This window comes from Cottoperca gobio, chromosome 20 (genome assembly GCF_900634415.1).
Source record: "Cottoperca gobio chromosome 20, fCotGob3.1, whole genome shotgun sequence".
Classification (NCBI taxonomy): domain Eukaryota; kingdom Metazoa; phylum Chordata; class Actinopteri; order Perciformes; family Bovichtidae; genus Cottoperca; species Cottoperca gobio.
Genome location: NC_041374.1, coordinates 11,272,832 through 11,298,562, shown reverse-complemented (window position 1 = coordinate 11,298,562; position 25,731 = coordinate 11,272,832). Strand labels below are relative to the sequence as shown.

At 41.7% G+C, this 25,731-nt stretch overlaps 1 protein-coding gene across 2 annotated transcripts in view; it reads left to right on the top strand.

Annotated features, from left to right (window-relative positions):
- Positions 1-25,731, top strand: part of ctnnd2a (catenin (cadherin-associated protein), delta 2a) — a 227,030-nt gene that overhangs the window by 140,295 nt on the left and 61,004 nt on the right. For both annotated transcript variants that reach the window (XM_029457760.1, XM_029457761.1), the window contains one exon: positions 16,457-16,589. In XM_029457760.1, coding sequence (XP_029313620.1) covers positions 16,457-16,589 — 133 coding nt within the window. The remainder of the gene's footprint in view (positions 1-16,456; positions 16,590-25,731) is intronic.

Sequence of the window (25,731 nt, the reverse complement as noted above, 5' to 3'; positions counted from 1 at the left end):
GGGTACAAGCGGCCGAAATGGGTTTTCTCAGACGGGTGGCTGGCGTCTCCCTTAGAGATAGGGTGAGAAGCTCAGCCATCCGTGAGAGACTCGGAGTAGAGCCGCTGCTCCTTTACGTTGAAAGGAGCCAGTTGAGGTGGTTCGGGCATCTAGTAAGGATGCCACCTGGGCGCCTCCCTAGGGAGCTGTTCCAGGCACGTCCAGCTGGGAGGAGACCCCGGGGAAGACCCAGGACTCGGTGGAAAGATTATATCTCCTCACTGGCCTGGGAACGCCTCAGGATCCCCCAGTCGGAGCTGGAGGATGTGGCCCGGAGAAGGGAAGATTGGGGTTCCTTACTGGAGCTGCTGCCCCCGCGACCCGATCCCGGATAAGCGGTAGACGATGGATGGATGGATTAGGACTTCAGTATTAACAGTTTTCCATTGGGGACAGTGTCTGTAATACAGTATACAGTATCATAAAAACTATGTCAGACGTCATATATGTCAGTGAGCTACTCAGTCTGATGTGTCACCAAAATGTTGGAAGGAGTGGCCCAATAAAGAGTGGCCAGAAGAAGTCAAATGTATTTTTGATATATTAAGATAGTAATGACTGTGGTTTTCCACCACAAGCATTTAATTCTGTCTTACATTAGCATATTATTATCGGTGGATTTTGTGCAAAATGAATAAAAGATGTGGTAAGAACATGGCATGCATTTCATTGTTGTGATCAGTGTCAGTGAGAGGGAGGGTTGGACTCCTTCAGCACCACGGACAGAGACACACAGCTTCATTGGTTTCAAAGCTTCAGCACCACGGACAGAGACAAAGCGCTTGTACTACTTGTTCTAACTCTGACTACTGTATACGCATATTGCAACCATGCAATATTTCCTTTTGACTGTGCAGAATCAGAGGCTCAATAGTGGTAGCCCTGGTATTGAACTCACAACCTTCCTGTGTTCTACCACTAGACCACTATATAAAAACCCGTTCTATTCTTATACGGGGCTATAACAAAAGACGTTGCTGATTAAGGCTGTCTGTATAGCTCTGCAGTGACAAAGGCCATTTTGCAGCTGAATTTCAAGTTATTTAAACAGACCCAAGGATTGCACCTCACTGTTGCGACAGATGATCACTGCACTTCTAGAAAATTAGCATTTTTCATAAGACATTTTAAATGACCTTGCACTGATATAAAGAATGCTTACATGACAACTTATCACCTTCCTTACAATGGTGACTTTAAGAATAAAACCATGTCTTGTTTTTTAAATAGTGAATATTAGTATTGAATTAGTTATGGTGCATTTATGTATATGGATCTTTAGTTAAAAGATAAATATAGGATGAACTTGGGAAGACATTTGATGTCTGATCTGTGCCTTCAGGGGGATAACCGCGGTGCTTTGAAGGGGAACTCAGATGTTTAACCTCACCAAGAATAACGGAACTGACTGAAAGACAGAGAAAGGGAAGGACAGAAATGAGAGAGCCAGTCAGTCCTTTTTGTCCTTTGTTATCAATCTGTGTTCTACATCAGACGCAGAAAACGCGAAGGAGAGGGGAAAATGAAGTGGCAATGAGGAAAAGATAAAGAGAGATGAAAGAAGGGGTTAGTAACTAGATGACTCCAGGAGAGAGCAAGGGAGGGAGGACAGCAAGGGTGTGAGAGTCACAGTCACAGGGTGAGCGAGGGATTTAAAGAAAAAGAGGATGGAAGAGAGAGAGACAGATAGAGGAGAGAGGACACACTCTATTGGCTCTCAGCACGGCCCAGGGGTAATTTCCTCTCCACATGAGAAATGCATGCTGGGATATGGAATCACCTCCAAGGGAGGGTAATGATGCATTGCCAGAACCTTGGCCCTGAGGCACAGCTGTGTGTATGTGCACGTGTGTCTGTGTGTGTGTTAGTGTGTGTGTGCATGCATCTGTGCCCTGGCCATCATCCCTGCCTGTTCTGGGTAAATTGCCCATTGTAGTTATTTTCCTTTTCTGAGGTGGCCTAACTGTTTGAGCGTGTGTGTGTATGTGTGTGTGACCTTGGGATGATAACAACCCTGCGTGTCTGCCTTCCTGTCTGTTACGCTGAGCTTCACCCTAAATTTGAGGCCTGGGAAATAGAAAGATAGACCAAAGAGAGACAGACAGGTGAATGTGAATTAGGTGTCCGAGACAGACAGTAGAGCAGTGATCATTTTGTTATCTATTTTTATTCTTAGTCCTGTGTCAAATTCCCTTTATAGTTATCATTATGTTGAACATTTCAGTCAATCTAGTCCAGCCATCATCATCATTTTGTCAAGTTATTATCCGTTCAATTATCAAGAATGGAGCTTTTGCTGCTCCCAGTCCCCCTGACTGTGCTCATGAGGGTCAATCAACCAACTGAACCCGTAAAACTCAAACTTTATGCAATATAGTGCCACAATTGTGAGGACAGAGACCAGGACAGAGCCGGACTGCGTGTGTACGTGAGCACTAATGTGTCCAGTCGGTAATGAATCTGTCGTGTTCTTTTGATCTAATCATTGCATTATTGTTTTTTATGGTAATTACTGCCACTAACATTTCTTCGATTAACATCTATCAAACCTTTTACACAGATACACACAGGAACAGCCACAGAGTAGTAAAAAAAGGTTGATATATGATATTCTTTGACCGCTTCACACCCAACAAAAGTATGACGGTAGATGCTCTCCATCTCCTCCTCCCACCACCTCCCTGCCGCTCTGTCTCATGACACTGGCGGCATTTGGAAGGGATTATGGGAAAATGTCACACTAGCAGAATTACTGTATATCTTCTCTCCTCCCCACGCCTCACTTCACCTCGCCTCTGCTCTAGCACACACTCGAGAGCTGCACTGCTTAACCACACTCTATCTACAGGCTCAATTATTACCATACCTATCAAATTGAACAGATTGTTAGACTCATTGCCTTTATCTTAATATGTATGGAAATTAGTTTAGAAACATTCAATTTTGTTTTTATCTACTAGGATAAAAAACAAAAACTAAATAGATTAAACACAAGTCAAATTGTCCCTTTTACATTTATCTTAATGGGTTTTACAGTAAGTGATATTTCTGTTATTATTGAGGCAGAATACAAGTCGTGTTGATTTGTGTGCTTGAATATCTTTTTAAAGCAATCACACATGTTTCTCAGAGCTCTATCTGATGAGTCCATATATTCCAGTTGAGCCAATGGGTCTCTTTATGGATCTCCGGTTACCTCTCCATGTGAGTATAGACTACATCCTCCATGAACACTGGCAGAATTCAGTTGTATGTGTAGCGCAGTGCGATCAGTATAACTACCCTCATGAGACAACTCTACTTAGATTTTATTTTCCCTTTGACTTCGGTGCAGTCTTGCATGAACTCAGACCTGTCAACTTTACACTCAGAGAAATGTATCTTGTCTTTAATTAGCTATTTTATTAACATCCACCACAGACATTAATGTCAAGCAGTTGTACATCTTGCATGCACTGTAATCTTTGCACAACGCTCAGTCTTCCATGGGGCTGCAGATGTTAAGGTCAGTGAGTTGTATATCTCATGTCCAGGAGAGGGATCTTGACCTTTCTGCTGAGCTGCTTGCAGGAAATCAAGCGTTGAGTGCTTGTTATTGGACCCAGCGGGACTCAGTTATGACCGGAGAACTAAAATAAACTGAAATTGGGAGAACAGAAATACAGAAGGCTTAGAATAGGAAAGCAGTTCGACACATGGAAAGAGGGAAACAAGCGTATTGAATAAAAAGGTAACAAAAATGTAGAAGATCTAAATGTGTTGTGGTTTGTTGTGCTCATTTGAAATTATGATGAGAATAGTCATAGGTGATCACATTTAGCCATCTGCTTGCTACAGAGGTACAAAAGCAGATATTACAATCATCTCATAATACATCCCTGTGAGAGTGTACTTACTAAAATATAACACTCACATGCCCACTCACACATATATAACTCAAACCCATATTGTTCTTAATCTAAAGTCTGCATGACATGCTAAATAAAGTTGACTGACTCACAGGTGTGTTACCGAACACTGCATGAGGATAAAGCAGCAGCTAACTGGGCGAGGGAGGATGAGCATGCTATTTCTTCACAAGTCAAGCACAGTATGCTCACTTACTGTTAGTTTAACCTTTTTGCCTCCTTGTAAATTACTGCTCTCCTTTCGCCCTCCATGAGATTTTACTTTGCTTCTTGACTTTAAAAAAAAAAAAAGGCTCTCAAATAACATTTTGACACGTTAGCCTTAAATTCTCCATTGAGGCCATTTTAAAAAAGCACAGTTACTGTCAATATTGTAGTGAAACGAAGAGGGGCAAAACACACAGCTGAATTCAAACGTGCGAGATCACACAGGCTTATGACTGCATAAATCTGGATCGGGAGGAGAAGCAGCTCTGCTCACCACTCACCACTGTAGTGCCCTCGAGGAAGACCCTTTACCCTTAACTGTTCCAGTGGAGCTGCTCAGGGCGTTACTGGGAATGCATCCATGCCTACTAAATCCACATCAGTTAAATAAAGTTAAACAAAACAGAGTAATTGATTACACAGTGCTGAATAGTTAGTTAGTGTAGAGAAACGCTGCTGTCAACCACATACAAATATGTGTTCAGCCGTCTCGTTTGTTTCATTATTTATTTTCATCCTGGGAAACTCTTAGGTTTTGATCATGGACCCCCCATCTGTGATCTGCAGACTCAAACCAATTTTTTCCTTGAGTCATGACAAAATAACTCTCATGCATCCTGGGGGTGCTGACTCAATTTAGAAACACTCCTCCATCATGCATCCATTGCTCCATCTCTCCCCATCTCTCCCCATCTCTCCATCACACTTCTGCTGGTAGAAACGGCTTGACAGTGATGATGGGTTGGGAGGTGTAGGCATTCATCCAGCACCCGCAGTGTTTTCTCTCTCGCTTTCAGTCTAAACACACACTTCTCTTACACTCCCCCCTGTTGTCCTTTGTGTGTCTATTAAAGCAGCCTGTCTATTCTGCTCTTCTTTTTTAATCCCTTACACTCTCTCCCACACTTTCTCTCTCTCCCTCTCTCTCTCCCACACTTTCTCTCTCTGCCTCTCTGTCTCCCACACTTTCTCTCTCTGCCTCTCTCTCTCCCACACTTTCTCTTTCTGTCTCTCTCTCTCTCCCACACTTTCTCTTTCTGTCTCTCTCTCTCTCTCTCTCTCTCTCTCTCTCTCTCTCTCTCTCTCTCTCTCTCTCTCTCTCTCTCTCTCTCTCTCTCTCTCTCTCTTTCTAGCTCAGTCCCCCACTATCAATCTTTCCCTTCTTTTTCACCGCAGGGTATGAAGTAATTCCTAAGGCTCTACTCACCTGTGTGTATGTTTAAATATCTGTGTGTGTGTGTGTGCGTGTGTGTGTGTGTGTGTGTGTGTGTGTGTGTGTGTGTGTGTGTGTGTGTGTGTGTGCATCACCTCATAATATCAATAAAGGCTGTCCTTTCAGCCAGAAACATGTTTCATTCTGAACGTGACTTAAGTGAAGCACTAATCTTGGTCGAGTGATGGCAGGAAGAAAGATGGTGAATTGAGCAATAGATGCAGGGCAGGCCCTCGTATGAGTCATTGGACAAGGTTGTTGGTGTCTTACCCCTTTTAGTGAAGGTGTGTGTGTGTGTGTGTGTGTGTGTGTGTGTGTGTGTGTGTGTGTGTGTGCTTCCGAGGGCATTGGCACATACTGTAATAAGTTACATGTGCATTCATGCGTGACCCTGTTTGCTTTTCCCTCGTGTACATTTTGTACCTTCTGTGTATTTGCCTGAATCACTTCACTGATTTTGCAGTCTTGAAATGCCATTTGTCAACGCTAAGGTCTGAGACTTGTGAAATTCAAACCTCATATTTACGTCAGGATAGATCAATATTATAGTTCGGTGCCATGTTGCATTTAATACTGTCAAGATGAACTGTCTTTCTAAGGGAAAGGAGTACTAATTGGTTCATTTGCTATGCTCCCAGTGTAAGTGCAAGCTAAGAGTATATTTCAGCTACTCGTCTTCATTGTTTTATTGCTGTGGCAGAGCTGTCAAACAAGCATTGCTCAAGCTATGTAATCATTTCACTCCTATTCCATCATGGGTTTAGCTGTCATGCCGGCAATCATATTACAAGGATGGGTGATCATTTGGAAAAAGTTTTCTTACCAAATTATATCACTTTGGAGAGTGAAGTGATCTGTGTCATTGGAAGGTTGTACAGTGAATATCAGGCAGCAAATAAACCAAAACCTTCAGATCCAGATGATTAAAAAGGTGGAAAATAAACAATCCGAGCTGTCACCTGCATTCGTCTAAGGAACGTGCCGCTGTCTGTACATAATGCTGTGAGATTTGTATTTATTTCTTTATGTTTAATGAACCCAGTGGGACTATAGTGTGCACTCTGTCATAATGCATGAGACCAGCATGTTGGAGATGCAGCATGGGATGTTTCTATTGCACAACTCTATATTCCTCTCTTTCCTCCATCCCCTCAAATCCTCCAAGTGGATGACTGATTTTAGTCTCACTTAATACGCTTTTAAAGGTTGTGTGTTGTGTGTGTGTGTGTGTGTGTGTGTGTCTGTGTGTGTGTGTGTGTGTGTGTGTGTGTGTGTGTGTGTGTGTGTGTGTGTGTGTGTGTGTGTGTGTGTGCTTAAACACTCAATTTTCACATGCAAAATCTTTATATGCAGGTGGCCATTTTTGCAAGGTATTACATTCCCCACCATTAATAAAATCACCTGAAATATCACAATGACAACAGTAGCATTCTTATCATATTAATCCTTATTATTGTAATCTGCTTTCAAACACTCTGATGTCTTGCGTATTGTATCCTTATCCTTATCCAGCATCCTTGTGAGCGTTTCTTTGTATTGTCTTGCACAGCTTTTAGCAGATACAGTACTGCTACCACTCGCCTGTGCTGTATTATTACCCCAGTGTGAACTAATGAGAAGAGCAGATGCATAAGCTAATCACTTGTTTATTAGTTTTTCTTCCCTCTTGCGTCACTTCACTGATTACACTATCCCTCTCTCTCACACACAAATACATCATCGCACACAAGGCAATACTGAAATATTAATATGCCCACATCCAAACTCGCACAGTGTCCAAGGAGAGTTTATTCACCTCAAGGTGAAATGACCCTGTAATGCCTGTGCAGAGTCAAATCAAAATTAATTATGGAGCCATTTTGGGTTAGATATATAAGAGCTGCACAACTCTTTAAATAAATTGTTTGGAAAAACTTCTGCAACCGCAGACCTTGAAATAGAGAGTTTGATGGTACGTTAGATTAATACGTTTATAGTGATTATTGCAAGTTATAAATGCTCCAGGCTACTTAAATCTCAGACATGGATATATTCCTGAGTAGGCTGACCAACTACAGTGCCTCTTTGTGAAGTTACTTTTTTACATTTTTCTTGTTAGATAGCCAAGAGGTTCAATCAAAAGTTGTGTTGAAAACTGAATAATCTCCCTTCTTGTTCACTTTAGAGGTAGTGTGACTCACAGGATGTAGACAGTGCGTATAAGTCCACAATTGGCTGCTATTTTCGTCCAAATTCTCCTCCAGCGCTGTCACAGTGCTGAAACGAAGTGTGGAGATACTGGAGGTCTGGCTGTTTGAGACGTCTTTAAAGGTTACACAACAAAGAAGCCATCATGACACACTCAAAGGGAGTGAGTCGGTGTACTTACATACACTTACTGGCTTATTTTCTGCAGTAACCTGGTTTCTAAACGCCCCGTTAACAAGAAACCCTATTACCATTATACGGCACACACACACACACACACATCATGTGTAAACTGTCCTGGTAATGGCAAGATCAGAGTAATCATAGTTCAGACAGTTGGCGTGTGTGTGTGTGTGTGTGTGTGTGTGTGTGTGTGAAAGAAATAGGGTAAGAAATACTGACAGGCAGCATAGAAAGTGTTTGTGCTTCTGAGCGTGTTTATGTTATCTCGCAAGAAAATGACTGTGTATACATACACACACACACACATACACACACACACACACATACACATACACACACATACAACTGTAGAGTGTGCTAATGTCCAATGTGACCTTATCAGTGTGATATTCTCATGGCAGAATAGTTCTAGATAGTTTGTGGTTGCATGATCGCACATCGACACACAAACTGACAGTGTGTGGCACCTTCATCAGGGATGAAGCATAATGGGGCATTCATTGAACACACACACACACACACACACACACACACACACACACACACACACACACACACACACACACACACACACACACACACACACATGAATAGGCTAGCATCCTCATTAGCATCATCATGGTAAAAATATCTCACCCTTCCTGTTTGTCATTCAGAGAATCTTTGATATGATTGCATCTCGGCTCGAAAATCAAGAGACAATGGGGCAGTAATTATTCAGCGAGTTCTCCTTCATCCAGCAACTTAATCCTCTGCCTGCACTGCGATTGGCTGAGTGTAGTCGATGGGGATTTGATTGGTCAATTTGTTCACTTGTGTTGTATCATTGCTGAAGTTTTAGTCTTATCATTGGCATTCTGCTGATGACGGTTCACTGATCACAGTCTAAAGAGGGCTGGTGTTACTCATCGTAAAATCAAGTACAAAAACGTTCTTCTTACACATAGTGTTTACTGGTGCTGCTCGGATCTTTGTACTTATTAATACAAATGCTTACATGTAACACTGTATATCAGCCCGTATCCACATATATTCTGCGGGACCATAAGAGTGTATGTTAGAGTTTGCTGGCCCACTTATCTTCTACTTTCCCTTGATGTGTAGATTGGGATGGTTGATCCGTGTTGGATAGTAATGGAACCATTCGAATCAGCCAACAACTCTCCTGTGTAGGAAAATACAGTAATACTAAACTATGGTTTTCTACTTTTGACATGAGTACACAAGTCATTCCCAATGAGGGTGGCAGCTTGATAAAGTCCACTTAAACTGCATTGTATTAAACTGAATCTCTTGCTGCAACCAAATTGTGTTTCGATTGGATAGATTTGGCCTTATACCTGCATCAGATACATTACAACACACAGCTCAACCTTAATGAGGGTGGTGTATGATACATTTTAATTGTCTAGGTCACCTCAGTTCCTATTGACCTGTCTAATGAATGTTTGAATGAGTGTATGTTTCACTGGCCTATTGTTTGGCTCTGTAAACATCCAGTAATTGCACTGTGTAACGGGGGAATAGTGCCACCGGGCTGAAAATTACCGATCAGCAAATGTGAGATAATAGCTGTGTGAATATGTGTGTGTTTTTGTCTCTTTGTGGACAGGAGAGTGCATATCTGTGTTTCAATGCCTATGTAATATGCAAAGGTGTGTGCTTGTGTATGTATGTGCGTGTGCTTTATTGAATGTTTATGTGAACGTGCCTTTGCTTAACTGCAGTGTGTGTATATATTCAGTACGTTGTGTATGTGTGCCCTTCTCTGGGTGTGTATATAAATGAACACCTGTCTGTCAGCTTAATGCCGTATTCGATTTGGCCTCCGATTCTGTGTGTTCAGCTAATTGCAAGGACTTGTGCCGGCGTTTGTGTTTTCCTTATCCTGGCAAATCGCTCCATGGCCCTGCACACTAATGTTCCCCCCCTACCTGCCCAGCCCAGCCCATGTCAGCCTCTCACACACACACACACACACACACACACACACACACACACACACACACACACACACACACACACACACACACACACACACACTCTTAAATGACATGTTCTACATTTTAATTTTCAAGTAGACACAAGTAGATTCAGGGAAAATTATCAAAATGTAAATGGTGGAAAAAAAGTCAACATTTATAAAGTGCTGTAAATTGGTGATGGATTTGGGCGGTAGAGCAGTTCAACGAGTAGTGATGCAGTGAGAGAACAGAGCAGATCCAAAGGAACACTCAAAGATAAAAAGCACCATATCCTCGTCCAGCTGTGTGTGAATCCTTTTTTGGATTTGACACTTCTTGCATAATAACTCCTCTTACCAACTTAGCAATTGTACGAGAATTGTAGAAGAAGGGCACTGTCCTACTTGAAAATCAAGAAGCAGATTTTTGGAGCTTTAATAACTTTAAAGCCGTTACAGAAAGATTTTCTTTCATCAAATACATTTTGGGCTATTTTTTGATGCGCTTACTTTATTCTTTTTTTAAACTTAAAATGGCTACGCATGCACGGACAAATCTATAACAGTACATCACATAATGACATGATTAGAGTTGTTCCTGTTCTCTTTTAGGTTTCTAGTGACATACAGTACATTTCATCACCAGCTCTCTTCCCACCATCATCTCTTTCTCTATCTCATTCATGTTAGTGAGTCTCATTCAACACCTCTTCTTCTTCTTACTCCGTCCTTTGTTCTCTTTTATTCAACCTTGTGAGCCTCCTATTCTCAGCTGGAAGATGCTTTAGAGAAAGCGTATTGATTTTTCTCTTCGTCTGTGTGGTTGCCGCGGAAAAAAACTCCAGACTCATCTAAGAAAAAAAGAGAGGCAGAGAGAGGGAAGCAAAGGAGGTGAAGAAGTAGGAGAAAGTCACATGTGGCTTCTCATACTGAAGTGATGAAGACTCTTCTATCCATTCAATGCATAATTTCTCTCTTTTGCTCATTCTGTTGCTCTTATTCATGGCCTTGCCTCTCTTCTACTTTCTCCTTTGTCTTTATGATTTATCTTCTGTGTGGAATTAATACTACCAGCCCACTTTTCTATTTCCATTGAGAGAGGTGATATGTGATTACCAGAGTCGTTTCCATTTACCCATCAGTAACTGGGGAGCAGAAGGTAAAGAGGAGGAGGAAGGTGACAGAACATGGGGAGGTTTCATTGCAGCTGACTCACCATTGTTTATTTCTGGATGGGTTTCATCCCAGACTCTATCCACCCATCTCTATCTATCCATTTGTCTGCTGAGCTATTACGAGCATCATCCTCTCTCCCCTCCCCCCTCCCACTTACCATTGATCCCCTTTACCGTGCCGGGGATTTGTGTTGGCTTCCTCCAGCTGCTACAGAGCAACATGCAACATTGCTGAAGGTCAAGACACAGAACTTATATGGGACATAGTAGATATTTCAATCATTTGTCAAGTTGTTTATAATAACACCATGGTATGATGGGCTGCTTGTATGCTTCATATTGTACACAGGTTGTACAGTTACTGGAGAAGCTGTTCACATTCTGCTATTCACCTTCATGCCGGCTGTCCTGCTCGACAAGACTGTTCAAAACTCATCCAAAATCAATAGCATAAACCCAATGGTATCACACTTAATATTGAATTTTTAGTTAAGGTGTACATTTGTTTTCATGTACTTTCTATGTATTGTTGGCTTTCAAGCAAGACAAGTCCGTATCTACTAGCACCCGCTTCTGCACTTCAGATGAATCCCACCGCCCTTGCTGTACGTGCCAGAGAGAAATGTAAACTTACCTTTCAAGCATTTGTCACACGGGCCCATCAACAGACTGGGCTGTTTTCCTGGATAGCATCTTAATTAAGTTGTGCTCTTAATTAAAGAGACCGGGCTTTGCACTTTGAGTCAATGTGCATCTTCACCTGCATCTTATTCTGACTGCTGTTTATTGGTGGAATAGCTGAGGTCTCCTCTTCGTATTGACTTTACTGTCCCTAATGAACTCCCCCTGAAGATGCATACAGGAGCCTTTGCACACACACATGCATACACATTTGAAAACAACAGCACACCTAACCTACACTTGTGTATAAAGAGGTGCAAGATTTACTTACAGATACTGTAGACTTAAGCATGTGCACTTTATTCCCATTTCCTTAGATTATTGACGTCCATAAGAAGGAAATATAAAAAGATATGTTTGAAAATGTGTAATACGGGAAAGAGAGGATGCATATAGTGGGAGAAAAAGAGAACGAGAGGATGAGGAAAAAGGTGAGTGAGTACTGCTAGAATGATTTAATAGGCAATATTTGAAAAGTGCGCCATTTGCTCATCTGTGAAAGGCAAACCCTTATTCAGCTCCTCCGGAGTAACAGAAGAAATTTGATCACCAAGACAGTAAATTACCGAAATTGCATTTTCTCTATTCTCTCACCCCCCCCCCCCCCCCCCTCTCTCCCTCTGTCTCTCTCTCTCTCTCTCTGCCCCCTCCATCACAAAACGGTGATGAAGATTGATGCTCAGGTCCTAATTAGCATCTGCTTTGGTATGCACAGTGCCAGTCTTTCCATTCCTGACCCTCCAATCAGTTAACAGACATGACAGGCCTTGTCCAATCAGATTAAGGCCAGTGGGACAGGCTTCCTGTGTGGAGCTGTCACTCCAGATGCATTGTGCTCCCTGCTGATGGATGTGATTTGAGCAAGAAGACCCAAATCATGCACCTTTGCATTTTGTGTTCACAATCCTGCACCGTATTAGGTTGTGAAGATAAAGATTTATAACACGCTGCAGTGTTGTACTCTGACTGTGCAAATGTTGTTGTTGGAATTGATGCGGTATGTTATTGATTATCTTATTAGTAATACCACCTTCAGTCCTGGTTCATCTTGTTGTCATGTTGTTTTAATATAGAAGACTAAATGCTTCTTGAAACCACCAAACCTAAATCTGTGTAAACCCTGGTAATAAAAATGAAATGCACGTTCTTAACGGACCCTGTGGTCTCGGATGATCTTTGGTTCCATGTAGTGTGTGAGAGTGACATCACCTGAAACTAAAAAGCAAACGATAGCAGATGACCAGTTCAGATGCTTCTCACCAGTCAATGTCAGAGTGTGTGTGTGTGTGTGCGTGCGTGTGCATGTATGTGTGTGTGTTGTGTGTTTATTGGTATTGCTGTAATGTATTGTATGTCCGGGGACAGGTATAAAAGTATAATTCATAGCAATTCAAGTAATTCAAGGCCATTCCGCTCAGCTGCCTTTATGTACAGTTTAACTCTTCATGAATACGAGACACTAAACTTCATAACCGAATGGCACTCATATTTTTTTATTATTAATTTTCTTTCCCAGATTTATCACTTTCTCCATTACATAATTCATCCTTCTCTCTGCCATTTCATCCATTTGAGTTGAGGGATACAGGGAAGCGATGATGTATCGCTGTCACTCATGTCTCTCCCTCGGCCTTCAGCTTTCTTCTACCCAAAGAAGAACTGGAATTATTCACTACAACAATCAACCAAATCTGTGTGGAAATCAGCTTTGTTAAACACAGCGCATCGCCATTGTGTGCGAGTGTGTGCATGTATCCAATCAGTGGTTATTCAGATTAGATTTGTTTGTTTGTTCTCTCAGTGTGTGTGTGTGTGTGTGTGTGTGTGTGTGTGTGTGTGTGTGTGTGTGTGTGTGCGCGCATGTATCAGTGGTCTTGTTGGGATTGCAGATAGTCTTATGATCTCATGAGACTTGGACATGAAAAGAGAGATATGAAGAGAAGCTTTATGAGAAGAAAGAAGACCTTTGATAATCTTTGCATTTCAATGTGTTTTCCTCTTCCATCACAGTGTGCCTCCCTCCCTCCCGTGTGTGTGTGTGTGTGTGTGTGTGTGTGTGTGTGTGTTCTGCTTCAAAGCCCCACTATCACACAACAGTCTTTTCCTATGTCCCAGTTATATCACTCTGTCTCTGCCTTCACCCTCCCTCCCCCACAAACCTCGTTGCCACCTGTCTTTATTCTCAGTCTGTCATCCTGCTCCCCTGCCGTACCTAGACTTTCCATTCAAAGTATTTTGCTGCATCACGCCTCTGCATGCCTCAAGAAATGGCAAAGTAACCCGTCTAACCAGGAACACGGAGCCCTGTGCTCCACCTAATTTATTCTCATACCCACCGATGTGCCGTATTGAGAACATGTGGCTCAGGTTTGAAAAAGTCAACATATTGTTCTGTGTGGCATTTATTACCACACAAAGCACAACATAATAGAGTAACATAAAGAATATGGCACACAAGTGGCAGCATTTTGTGTTGGACTCTTCAACAGTCGTGTGGGTATTTAGTGTCAGCCCTGAGTTTAGTTGGCAGTGCGTCTTTGATAAGTTCTCCCTTATGCATCCCTCTCTGTTCCATCTATCCCGCTGTTTCACGTCATTGGCTTGTCGCCTAGCGGTGCGTCTACCAGGGCTGTAGCTCTCATCGCGCCTGTGTTGACATGACTGGCATCTCATCTGAGGGTTGTTTTCATCTTTATCTCTTTATTTTTTATTTTTCCATCTCCCACCAGCCTCCTCTTGCCAGTTGTATCCACAGCATCCTTTGAATGCTCTGGTTTTTCCCTTAACTCTCCTTCGTCATTTTCATTCTCCCTTTGTGTTCCACTCTCTCCCTCTTTCTCTCTCCTGCTCTGTCTCTCTCCCTACCAGGGGTTTTTAATTAATGGCGAGCCATGATGCTTATCTTATCAGCAGATCACTCTGCTTTCTATTAACTACACTGACAGAGCTGGGAGGCTGCAGGGGATGGATGACACACACACAAGCACACACACACACGCTCAAGCACACACACATGCACAGTCATGCACATTAACACTTTGTCAGATACATACACACACACTGAAGTACAGACACAGATGAATATGAAAACACACATACTGACATCTACAAACTCACACAGAGACAAACCGGCACAGAGGCAATTGTGTCCACATAAACACACATCATGATCTTATCTTAATCTTGCCACACACTCACACACATACACATAAACAAACTGGCCTGATGGTATCTGGCTGTGTGATTTAAGGGGTGTTGTTTCAGGGTCTCTCCTCCTAAATCCCCTAAATGCCTTGGGAATCCCTCCCTTATCCTCCCTCTCTCTATCTCTCCTCTACCTCCCTCCTTCAGTCCTGCTTTCTGGCTGAATGAACACTTATCATTTGGCAGATAAAGAGGCGTCCACGCTGGAGCTTGCTTTATCTTTGAGAGCCATGTTTACTCCCTGTGAACGCTCTGCTCTTCACAGATGTTTCATAGGCCGCATTCGCTTCATCTGACAGAGATGAGAGCGTGGTGTCGGGGCTTCATGTCTGCTGCAAGAACACAGACACGCAGGCGCACACTCCTCCACCGCATCAATTTGAACTATCCAAGCAGGTCCCATATTTACCACATTTCCACGTTTGAGGAGGCTGAGCTAGCAACGTTTTTCACGATAGCTTGATGGGGATTACAGTGAGCCACATTTTGACACACAACAGTGAGCATGGAGGCAGAACCAACAAAATCAATCCTCAAACGCCACAATCGATGAGAGCGGCAACATTTCAACATAGGTTTTCTTGAGATCACATTGAGAGTTGACAGTTTTCTAAAAGCATTGAGACAAAGAGAGAGGGAGCGAGGAAGTAACAGAGAGACAGTTTACAGAGTGGTTATTGGAAAACATATTACAGTAGATTGTGAAGACACACTGGTGCACGCGTGTGCACACACAGTCGCCCACACTTTCTTGCACAGTCATAATTTTCTCATTTGGGGGACCGTAGCAAAACAATTATCAGCAAGGGATAATACAATAAAGGAGACCATTTCCTGGGTATTACCAAGGGAACAACATTCATTTCACTTTGTCCAGTGTGCTCATAGAAGTGTAAACTCCTAATGGTAGAAAGTATAGAACATAACTCACACTGCAGACAGCATGCAGGCAATTATGATGTGCTGTGCCGTTCTTTACACTTTTTACCCCTTTTTCTAAGTTTACTCAAAACAATTTATGGTTGTACTGAAACTTCTCTTTATTTTAACTTGCTTGCACTACATCAAGATAATTCAAATGGCTTTCAGGTTGCCCTTCAACATATTTATCTCTAGGGATCCTCTTTATGCCAACCACTTTGGTTCAAAACATTCATCTCCAGGTATATAGTATAGTGTTCTTAAAGGGAAAGCCGACTCCTCTTTCGTTATCTGCAAATACAATTTGAGATTTATCTCCCTTTATTTCATCAATGCCTCCAGCTTAACCTGCTGGCCTCATCATCACTTGCTCTCTTTTCCTGTTACTGTGACAGGTGGAAATTTTGTTTTGGCAAATTGGGCATTTGGTATGTGATTTGTATAATTTCTCTCCCACTGTGTTGCTTAACTTGTACAGCCCTCTCCCATTAGAAGAGAGCTCTTCGGTTGAAAAGAAAACAGAGTGGATTTTTACATTTAAATATCCCTCTCTCTCTACATACTCTACCGTTGTATCTATATTTCTGTCTTTCTCTGTGTTTACTGTGTAACCATGTAAGTGTTGGTGTGAATATGTGTAGCTCTGGGTATTTTGTGAAAAGAGTCTGTGATATTGTTGGACTACTTTCAGGGAATCTCCTGTGTTTTCGTGAGATGCTTTGTTAAAGTGCCGCAGGAATCAAAGTCTCTTGTCTGTTTGTCTGTCTCGGTGCAGAGAGTTTGGGTGGAGAGATCCGGAGCTGCCAGAGGTGATCCAGATGTTACAGCATCAGTTCCCATCGGTGCAGTCCAACGCTGCAGCCTACCTACAACATCTCTGCTTCGGAGACAACAAGATCAAAGCCGAGGTTTGTATCTGTGCGTGTATGTGTGTTTTCAGTGTGTGAGTGTTTGATTCAGATCAGTGTAGTAAAGAAGGGAATGATTGTAACTTGAGTGATAAAAGCCATAAAAAAGGTGTGTTTAACCAAGTGAACACCTTCTTTTGAGTTCAAAAGAACTCAAAAACTTCTCAGGCTGTTTTGCATTTTCAAGCAGTCGCTTTCAAGAAATAGTGCTTTAACTAACTAGTTTCACACTGATGTTCTGCATGATAAAACTGGCTGCAATCTCCATCCCTATGCTGTGCCTTCTATTGAGTATTATCTATAGTGGCAGTAAAGTTCAATTAGTTCCAAAGTCACCAGTCTTGTCTCTCAAAAGCAATTTAGGAGGGAAGCCCCTTTGGAACTCTCTAATAAAGCCTTTAATAAGGTGCTTTAAAACAATGGCAGTAACACATGCAGACGCACTCATATACAAAGCCACAGATACTCAAAGTATTTTCTCTTTCTTCTCTGCCCTTCACCACACACACACACACATACACACACACACACACACACACACACACACACACACACACACACACACACACACACACACACACACACACACACATACACACACCCACACTTCTCCACCCTGTATTACCCTCAGAATCAATTTACCAGTGCATGCAGGCAGGGGCATTGACAATTTATTTCTTTATGAAATTAATTTCAGTAGAGTCGGTCAATAGATGCTTCTACAACCTCAATGTGATGCCAATTCGCTAAAATGCTAATTCATACACAAATACAACGGAACAGACCCCAGCATCACATGCACACGTATGCAAACACACTTAAAACATAACCCTAAAAGCTCAATATGCAAAAAAACGTATTAGCTAACTGCAAATGTAGGCAATTTAAAAACAAAGACGCAGCTAATATTCATTCACAGTGACCCACTTAACCCCCCTCACATACAAAGACACACACATTTGCAGATACAAAAAACATCACACTCTTCTCCCGCCCCCTCATCCACATCGCTCTGAAAGACACCTAAGTGTTTGTGTCTTTTGTAATGGGTGTAATTATTGCCTGAATAGAGGTGTCCAACAATGGAGAAAATAGAACTTGCGTATTGACAGCGGAGGCTTTGGCCTGCCGTCACCGGTCTGTCTGATTGTGTAGCTCAGGGCCCAAAGCGCTGCTTAACACTATTTATACAAATTAAATCTTGAAGAGATATCAACCAGCCAGAATTGACGCTTCACATCACATCAAATAAAAGCAGGCATTCACACACACACACGCACACACACACACACACACGCACACACACACGTACACACACACGTACACGCACACCACACACGTACACACACACGTGTTTACAATGACAAAATGCAGCATGTGCACTATGATGCAATCAACCGTGTATCTTAAATACTGTTTAATGAAACATAAGCTGAACAGACCTTTACTAAGACAGATACGGGAGAATAGTTAGGTTTAAGATCCTATGGATAGAATGGAGCAACATATTGGGCTTTAATGCATTTTTTTTGTTATGATAAACAAGAATATAATTTATTTTAAAGCCCTGCTACCCCTGGAACAAAGCAATGTACCCCAAGCTGTTACCGAAAGTGTTTACTTTTGTATTTTCTCTATTATAATAGTGCTTTAGCATTGACATTATTCTTGTCACATTTGAAAGGGAAATGATTGTTCTGCTTCCGTCCCTTTATTTCTGAAGTGTTTTTAAAAACTCAACAAGTCTTTTATCGTATTACGATTGATCACCTCAAGAGGCCGAATCACAACAGTGTGAATGTACTGCTAACACGTTGATGATGGAGCACATCCTGGAACACCTTGACTCTCATTGACGTCTTGTTCTGCCGTCTCCTTTGTATCAGTCAGTATTCATCACATTTCAAAGGAAATGTAAAAGAAAGTTCCAGAGCAAAGTAAACATTTCAAAATGTCGCTTTTGCTCAGTAAACCTTTTAATCATCAAGGTTGTGACATTTTCCTTTAAACAAGTTCAAATCAAGCCAGAGTTGAAGAGTAATTGTCTGTACAACGTTCTCTGTTCAGTTACAAAGACTGCGAAACGTATGCAGGAAAAGTAAAATATCAATCATATGAGTAAAGTTCCTCATGGAAGATAAAGTAACGTGAATTTAATATGAACACTTTTACTTTGACTCTATTCATTCTCAACAGCAGATAACTTAAAGACCTTTGGCTGTAATTTCTCAGGAGAAGTGCGTCTCGACTTTAGTAATAATACTTTGTTTTCCTCTTCTACACATCGACCCACTCCAGTCCTAAGAAGAATTGAATGTTGACAGACATTCAATTTATTAAGATAAGATTACAAAAACTAAAGACAAACTCCTTCTGTTAATTGATCCTTTTTAGATTGATGCTCATTGTGTTGTTCACTTCAAATAAAGTTCGGATCCAATTATATGTAACAAAGCTCACAGATAGCTCTCAGTTTCTTCCATCACTTACTGTATTGACTCACATGATGGTTTTGTCAGGAGGATGTTTAACTTAGCTTGAGGCAAGTGTGAAGAGCAGACCAGTGAAGGGTATAGATGAGGTTCAACGTGGTTATTCTTGTTATAAATATGCTTATTTCTGTCAAAATTGTTTGAAAATTAGATTTTAGCAGTAATTTCCCCACATAAAAATGCGATTGTATAATTTTGCATCTAATGTACCTTAAATATCCTACTGCACGTTATCAATCCTGTAAGCTTGCCTATTTTAAAATAACCTTTGACAGCAGTAGTTAAATATACAGTACAAATGATGCTATAGCGTTATTACCCTGGGATTCATATCAAAGCAGATAACAAAACAGAAGATTATATGATAAAGAGACAGTTAATGCATTGTGATTTTCTTTTGCCAAAACTTGGCAGACTGCACGGATGATGAAGTAGATCCTGTGTGCCCGGGAACGCTTTTTCCTTTTAGGGGCTTCATGTCGTAGTTTAGTCCTGCAGCTCCACCGCTCCTCCTTCCTCTTTAGAGTTTCACAGGTGCGTCTTGAATTGTTTAGAAAATATCTTGGCTTCTCTAGGTAACTGTATCAAAACTCAGCTTTTGATTGAGCGGTGGAAAAAAAAAAGAGCCGTTTTAATGGATGAAGCAAGGAAGACAAAGAGAGGGCGTGTGGTAAAGAATCAGTAACTAACTAAACCTGCTGCTTCTTAATATTGCCAGGGTTTTACTCTGCCTTCATCACTGCACTGACATCGGGGTTTCCTGTTCAAAGTAGCGGTAGCCATGTTGCTATCAATATGAACAAGCTAACGATCTATTACATTTAAAAATCCTCAACAGAAAATATATTATCACCGTCTCCGTTGTGCAGTTTGGAAACAATGATGCGTGTCCTGTGTAAAGCGATCCGGTTGTCTTTGAGACAGCGGTACCAACAATAACACCATTTGTAAAAGCTACAGGGGGAAAGGATCTGTTTCCACTCTAAAGCCCTCTCAGCAGTTCTATAAAAGAAACCGTTAATCAGGATTCAATACTTTATTGCCGTACAACTTAGTTGTGAGGGATTTGCCTCAGTGTGCTCGCGACAGAACAACAAACAATCACAGCAACAGTCAAGACACATCAGCAGAACTTTAAGTGGCTAATTACTTTAATTGAATGACTGTAACAGACCAATAAAAACCTATATCAGATTTAATGATCAAATTAAAGATTATTGAATGATATCTTTTAAACAAGCACTTAGTTCTTGAGATTTTTAATCAAAGACGTAGCTTCTATGTGAGATGGGCTATCTCGTATGCATTTATGGATTTAGATGGCAACTATTTGCTCTGAACGCTGATCTAAAGACTTTTATCTTATTTTCAATCAGCCAGACAGACGGCAGGGGACACACTGAGCAGCTAAATACAGCCACAACATGGCTGCTATTTGTCGTTAAAGAGATTCACTGCAGGGGGAAGAGAGGAGGATGGGGACAACAGAGGTGATAGACAGGGACAGGGAATGAAAGAGAAATGGAAAATATCGCTTTCTGTTATCGTGGATCAGGTAAAATGCAGCTGGATGTTTTCAAAGTGTTTGAATGAGGTGTGAGAATATGTTTGTTCATTTAAGGTCATGCATTCATGTTTTTTTGCTTTCACATATGCCTGTATCCAGTCAGATGTACAGAAAAAGAGAAGGATTGAGTTTGCGTGCGTGCGTGTGTGTGTGTGTGTGTGTGTGTGTGTGTGTGTGTGTGTGTGTGTGTGTGTGCTCGTGTAGCAGGACAGATGGAGGTTTGGCCTCAGCTCAGATTACACTTGACCACAGAGGCAGCTCGGCAAATTCATCTTCAGCATCATTTATAGCTGCTCCAGACACACACGCACACACATACACACACACACGCACACACACACACATACACACACATTCCCCTCTCCTTTCCTCCGCTCTGTAGGTGTGTGCGCACGTGTGTGCAGCCCCGCCCTTCGCAAAACGGAGCGAAGGAGAGAATGTGAATGCTCAAAGTAGACAGTACAAACTGAAACGTGCACATAAATTAGATCCATAGCATAAGCGTTTAGTTTATTTAATAAAAGAGACCTGTCAATGTGAAAAGTGAGTTGTGAATAAAAATGTTTTTTTTTTTTTATATATTTTGAGGAAAAAAACAAAAACACCATGAATTTCAGGCGGGGTGTGGGGGCTCTGTTGGCGGGGCGCAGCCAAGACAATGGTAGGGGAAACACTTCTTGGCACACACACGGTACATATATCCACATTGACAGGACAGCTCATGCATCCCCTTTAGGTACACCAACACGCACACACACACACACACACACATGCACACACACACACACGCACACGCACACACACACACACACGCACACGCACAAACACACACACACACACACACACACACACTTTCAGACTAAAGTTCAGTCACATCAGTAATTCATTTTGTGTAGCAGCCTTGTCGATATCCATTTATCCAACAGACCGGTTGAAGAGAGAGGAACGTGCCCCCTGACTCTGTGTCACCCCCCTCTCTCTTACATATATACATTTTGCTTCGTTCACACATCATAAATTACTCTCTTCCTCTCCCACTTTATTTTATTTATTTACTTAGTGTTTCCTCATTTTATGATGTGAAATATATTCTTTTTATTTTATTTCTTTACAGCAGACCTGCTAGATTATACAGTTTACAGAGACAATGTGGTTAAAAGAAATCGTGTTTTAGATTTGTAGACCGTGAACTGTGCAAACGGCAAGCTGTGAACATCTGTTTAACAGACATCAGTATGGAAGATGAAAAAAGACAAAGCGAATGATCCATCGCTATAAGACTATTGCATGCTTCTGTCACTTTTTACACAGTGCATACCGTATATACAATTTTCTACTCTGATGACTGTGTAAGACTTCTGTGTGAGTGTTAAAGCAATAGTTTTTTTTAAGTAAATGTTCACCACTAGCAACAATATTCTTCATTCATCAATGACTGCTTCAATTAGAAACACTCGTATTGCCTTTGGTCATATACATATATATGTGATATGTTAGTATGAAACTACTGGGGACTACACACTCACCAACACATGCACATGGACTCTCACACACTGAGATTATTAAGCACATTCCCCTGCTGTGAAGTGTATTGGTTTTTGTTTTCTCTGTATCTGTGCTCTTCAAACAACAGAGCAGAGCCTCTAGTGTATTTGTTAAGGTAGATTTTCACAGATGTTGATACTGCTGCAAAATGATCTGCTTCAGAACAATATTAGGTAGCCATAGGTTAACGCCATGTTTGGCCCAGTTTAAAAGGCTCCAGTGGGAAATGTTAGCCGAGGGCCAAGAACTCAATTAGCCAAAGGTTGAAACGCTCCAAAATGCAGTTAGCCCGAGGCTAAGTGTCAGGTAAAAACAAAAGCTATCGGGGTGCTCTCGTAGCTCACCTTGAAAAGGCTAAGGCACGTACTGAGGCTGAGTCCTTAGCAGCGGCCCTATGCTGCATTTCTTTCCCTCTGTCCCCGGCTGTACTATATAGCCTTGTATGTGCCTGCCTGACGCACGGGCCACACCGCCTATCTGAGCAGCTTGTGTACGCTGCGGAACCTCTTGTTTTTCATTTCGGTGCCCATGTTAACAAGTCAGAGCAGCCACACAGCCCGCGGAGGCAGCATCTAGAGATTCTGGGTGTCTCCTATTTTTTTTCTACGTGTCAAAAAACAAACAGTGAAAATGATCTGTTGATAGTCATACTGGCATCGTACCAGCAATACATTACAGCTGTCACTACAGTTTCAATGTCTATATCTGTACAATATGCACACGCTTCTGAAGCTTCTTCTTTTTCTGTGAAACATTTTATTATTGCTGAGTGAGTGAGTGAGTGAGTGAGTGAGTGAGTTTGAATGGTTATCACTACTGACTAGCTGATGTGCACCTTGTATGGTAGCCTCTGACTCTGTGTGAATGTGTGAATATCATGTGTTGTAAAGTGCTTTGAGTGATCGTAAAGATTTTAAAAAGCGCAATATAAAAGCAGTCCATGTACAGGTAAAGTTAGGAGTGTGCACATGCATGTAATATGTCACACGTCTTCTCACATGTGCTGCACGTGAGAGTTGACGTTCCACATGGGGTGCCTCTCTCGTTAGGCTTCACATGCCACCGACCAGGTGTGTGTTTTTTCCGGAAGCATCTCTGATTCCCACAATCCCAGCTTTCACCACTGCTAACTGTTACCACGGCAATCACGGCTGTCGCTATGGGTTACCAATACCCGTGGCCGCCGCGGAACAGCGGGAGACAAAGACAAATCAATCTGCGCTTCTAATCTGCTTTACATGGAATAGAGGAACAGACACAGAGGTATTGGCAAGCGTTGTAGGTAGCTCAGAGGCAATACAAAATAATAGCACTTTGGCTTTTATGGAATAACAGATTAACTGTGACACAAGCATAAAGAGGAGAGAAGCAGAGATCAGTGCAGGGAGCAGAGGGAGGGGGAGGAGCAGAGGTGACAACTGGGGCAGAAGAGGTACAGCAAATCAGCTTCAGGAAATTGTGTGGTCAATGGAGCAAGGTTAGTTTGCCATTCATTGCATCCCTTAATCCATTTTAATTGAATAGATAAGCAAAGTCATTTTGCTCGATAAACTCCTGCTGTGTCATCAAACACCTCCATCCTCTCCCTGTCCTCCGTCACTTTCTTATACTTTTTTGCTCGACTTTCACAGTCATCCTGTCTCCCCACCTGACCCGCATTTACCAATTGTATATTTTCACTATGAATAAATCAAATTGTGAGCTCTTTTTCCCCTCTTCTTTTCTTCTTTACTTGGTTTACTCATGCCAGATGTGTGAGGTTTCCACAGGAGACAAAACCGTGAGTGCCAGGGATAATCACAGGAAGAGGCTCGGGAGTGTATTCATTGCACTTTGCTGTTCCTGTCAACATGTCTGCACGGTACACTCCACCCATCTGGTGCTTCACGATTAAACAGACACTAGGAATTATTTTCTAGTGCTTAATGTACCAGGTCTGGGGGAAACATGCAGAAAAATAAAAGAGGGTTTCAAGACGCCCGATTACGCAGCTAACTGTGAAAAACTTCTTCTTTTTTTTCGAGTTATCTGGATGAGTAACTCTGTTGCAGTACTCCAGAGATTCAATAAAAGTGGAAATGTGAAAGACATGCTTTCTCTTTCGTCCTCTCTCTCTTTCTTTCTGTTTCTCAAACACACACACACCGTTACACACACACACACACGCACACACACACACACACACACACACACACACACACACACACCACACACACACACACACACACACAGTTTCTCTCTCCATGTTGGTAGTAGTCTCCTGGTGATCACTGCAGCCGGTTTCTTGTGATTAGCACTACACCCCTGTTGATTGGACAAAACACTGCTAGCTGTAAGCTCTTCGGCCCCCTAAGGCGAATGTAGATCCCTACAGTGGAAAAGTGATGTGGGCGGGTTTAAAAAGCACCAGCGTAGGGAGAAGGCAGTATGTGTAACACCATAGGGGTAAGGCATAATGTGTAACACCAGAGTGCTCTCATTGTGATCCCCACTGGGCTTAGAGCCCTCATCATAAATCTGCACTGATTTGCTTGTTTGTTCCTCTCTATTTGTGAGTGTCTTTGTTTGTGTTTACAAAGCAAATACAGCATACAGGATACAATACAAAGAGAAGAGGTAGTTACTCTCCACTGCCCTTTACAGGAATGTGAGGCCTTGAATATGATTATTCTGTGCCTGCATCTCGGTTGCACCTTTACCTTTAAAACAGTAGAAGAGTAGAAGAGTGATATCGGAGGGTGTAGAAGATGATTTCGTAAAATACGAAATGTGAAATGAATCATACAGGGTGAATCGGCCGTTAAGGGGGGATGGCACTTTTCTTGAAAGCCTTCTTGACCTTTTTGGGGAATCATACCAGCCATGAGACTTTCTCCTGTATTTTAATAAGATTTAAACATCTGCTGTTACACTTATTTGATCGAGAATGCAGGTTAGTGTGTTGTAGTTTTAACCAGCAACATTAAGTTTATAGCCTGATAATTGCGCTGAATTACAATTTAGTTTCACTTCATTCGATTCGATTGAGATGTAGATACCTGGAACCAGTTTGCAAATCATTTTAATTCCATGTTATCATAACCCTCGATCATATGTTACAATTACATAGCAAAATGTTATAGTCTGCAATTTTACCTACTGAATACAATTATCTGAATTAGCTTTTAGATCGTTGTTGGTGTTGTTAAAGGAGTAGACATGTGCTATAAAAGGTGTAAAAGTTATGTTTCGTTTTTGCATATTTAAGTTTAATATCTTGATTTATGTCTAAAACTACAAATAAATGTTTAAAAATGATTAATGAAGAAGAATTACATGATGCAGAATCAGTGTGTGCATGAAACATAGTATTATTAAGAAGCAGTTGAGCCTCCATCCTATTTTCCTTTTCAGTTATCAGAAGCCAAAAGTGTCGGTAGTAATGAGAATATGAATGATCATGTGAGGAAACATGACACAGACAAATGCAGGCAGGGTGAAGATACAAGGACAGACAGACACACGTACAGAAACAGGCATGACATGTATTACAATGGAG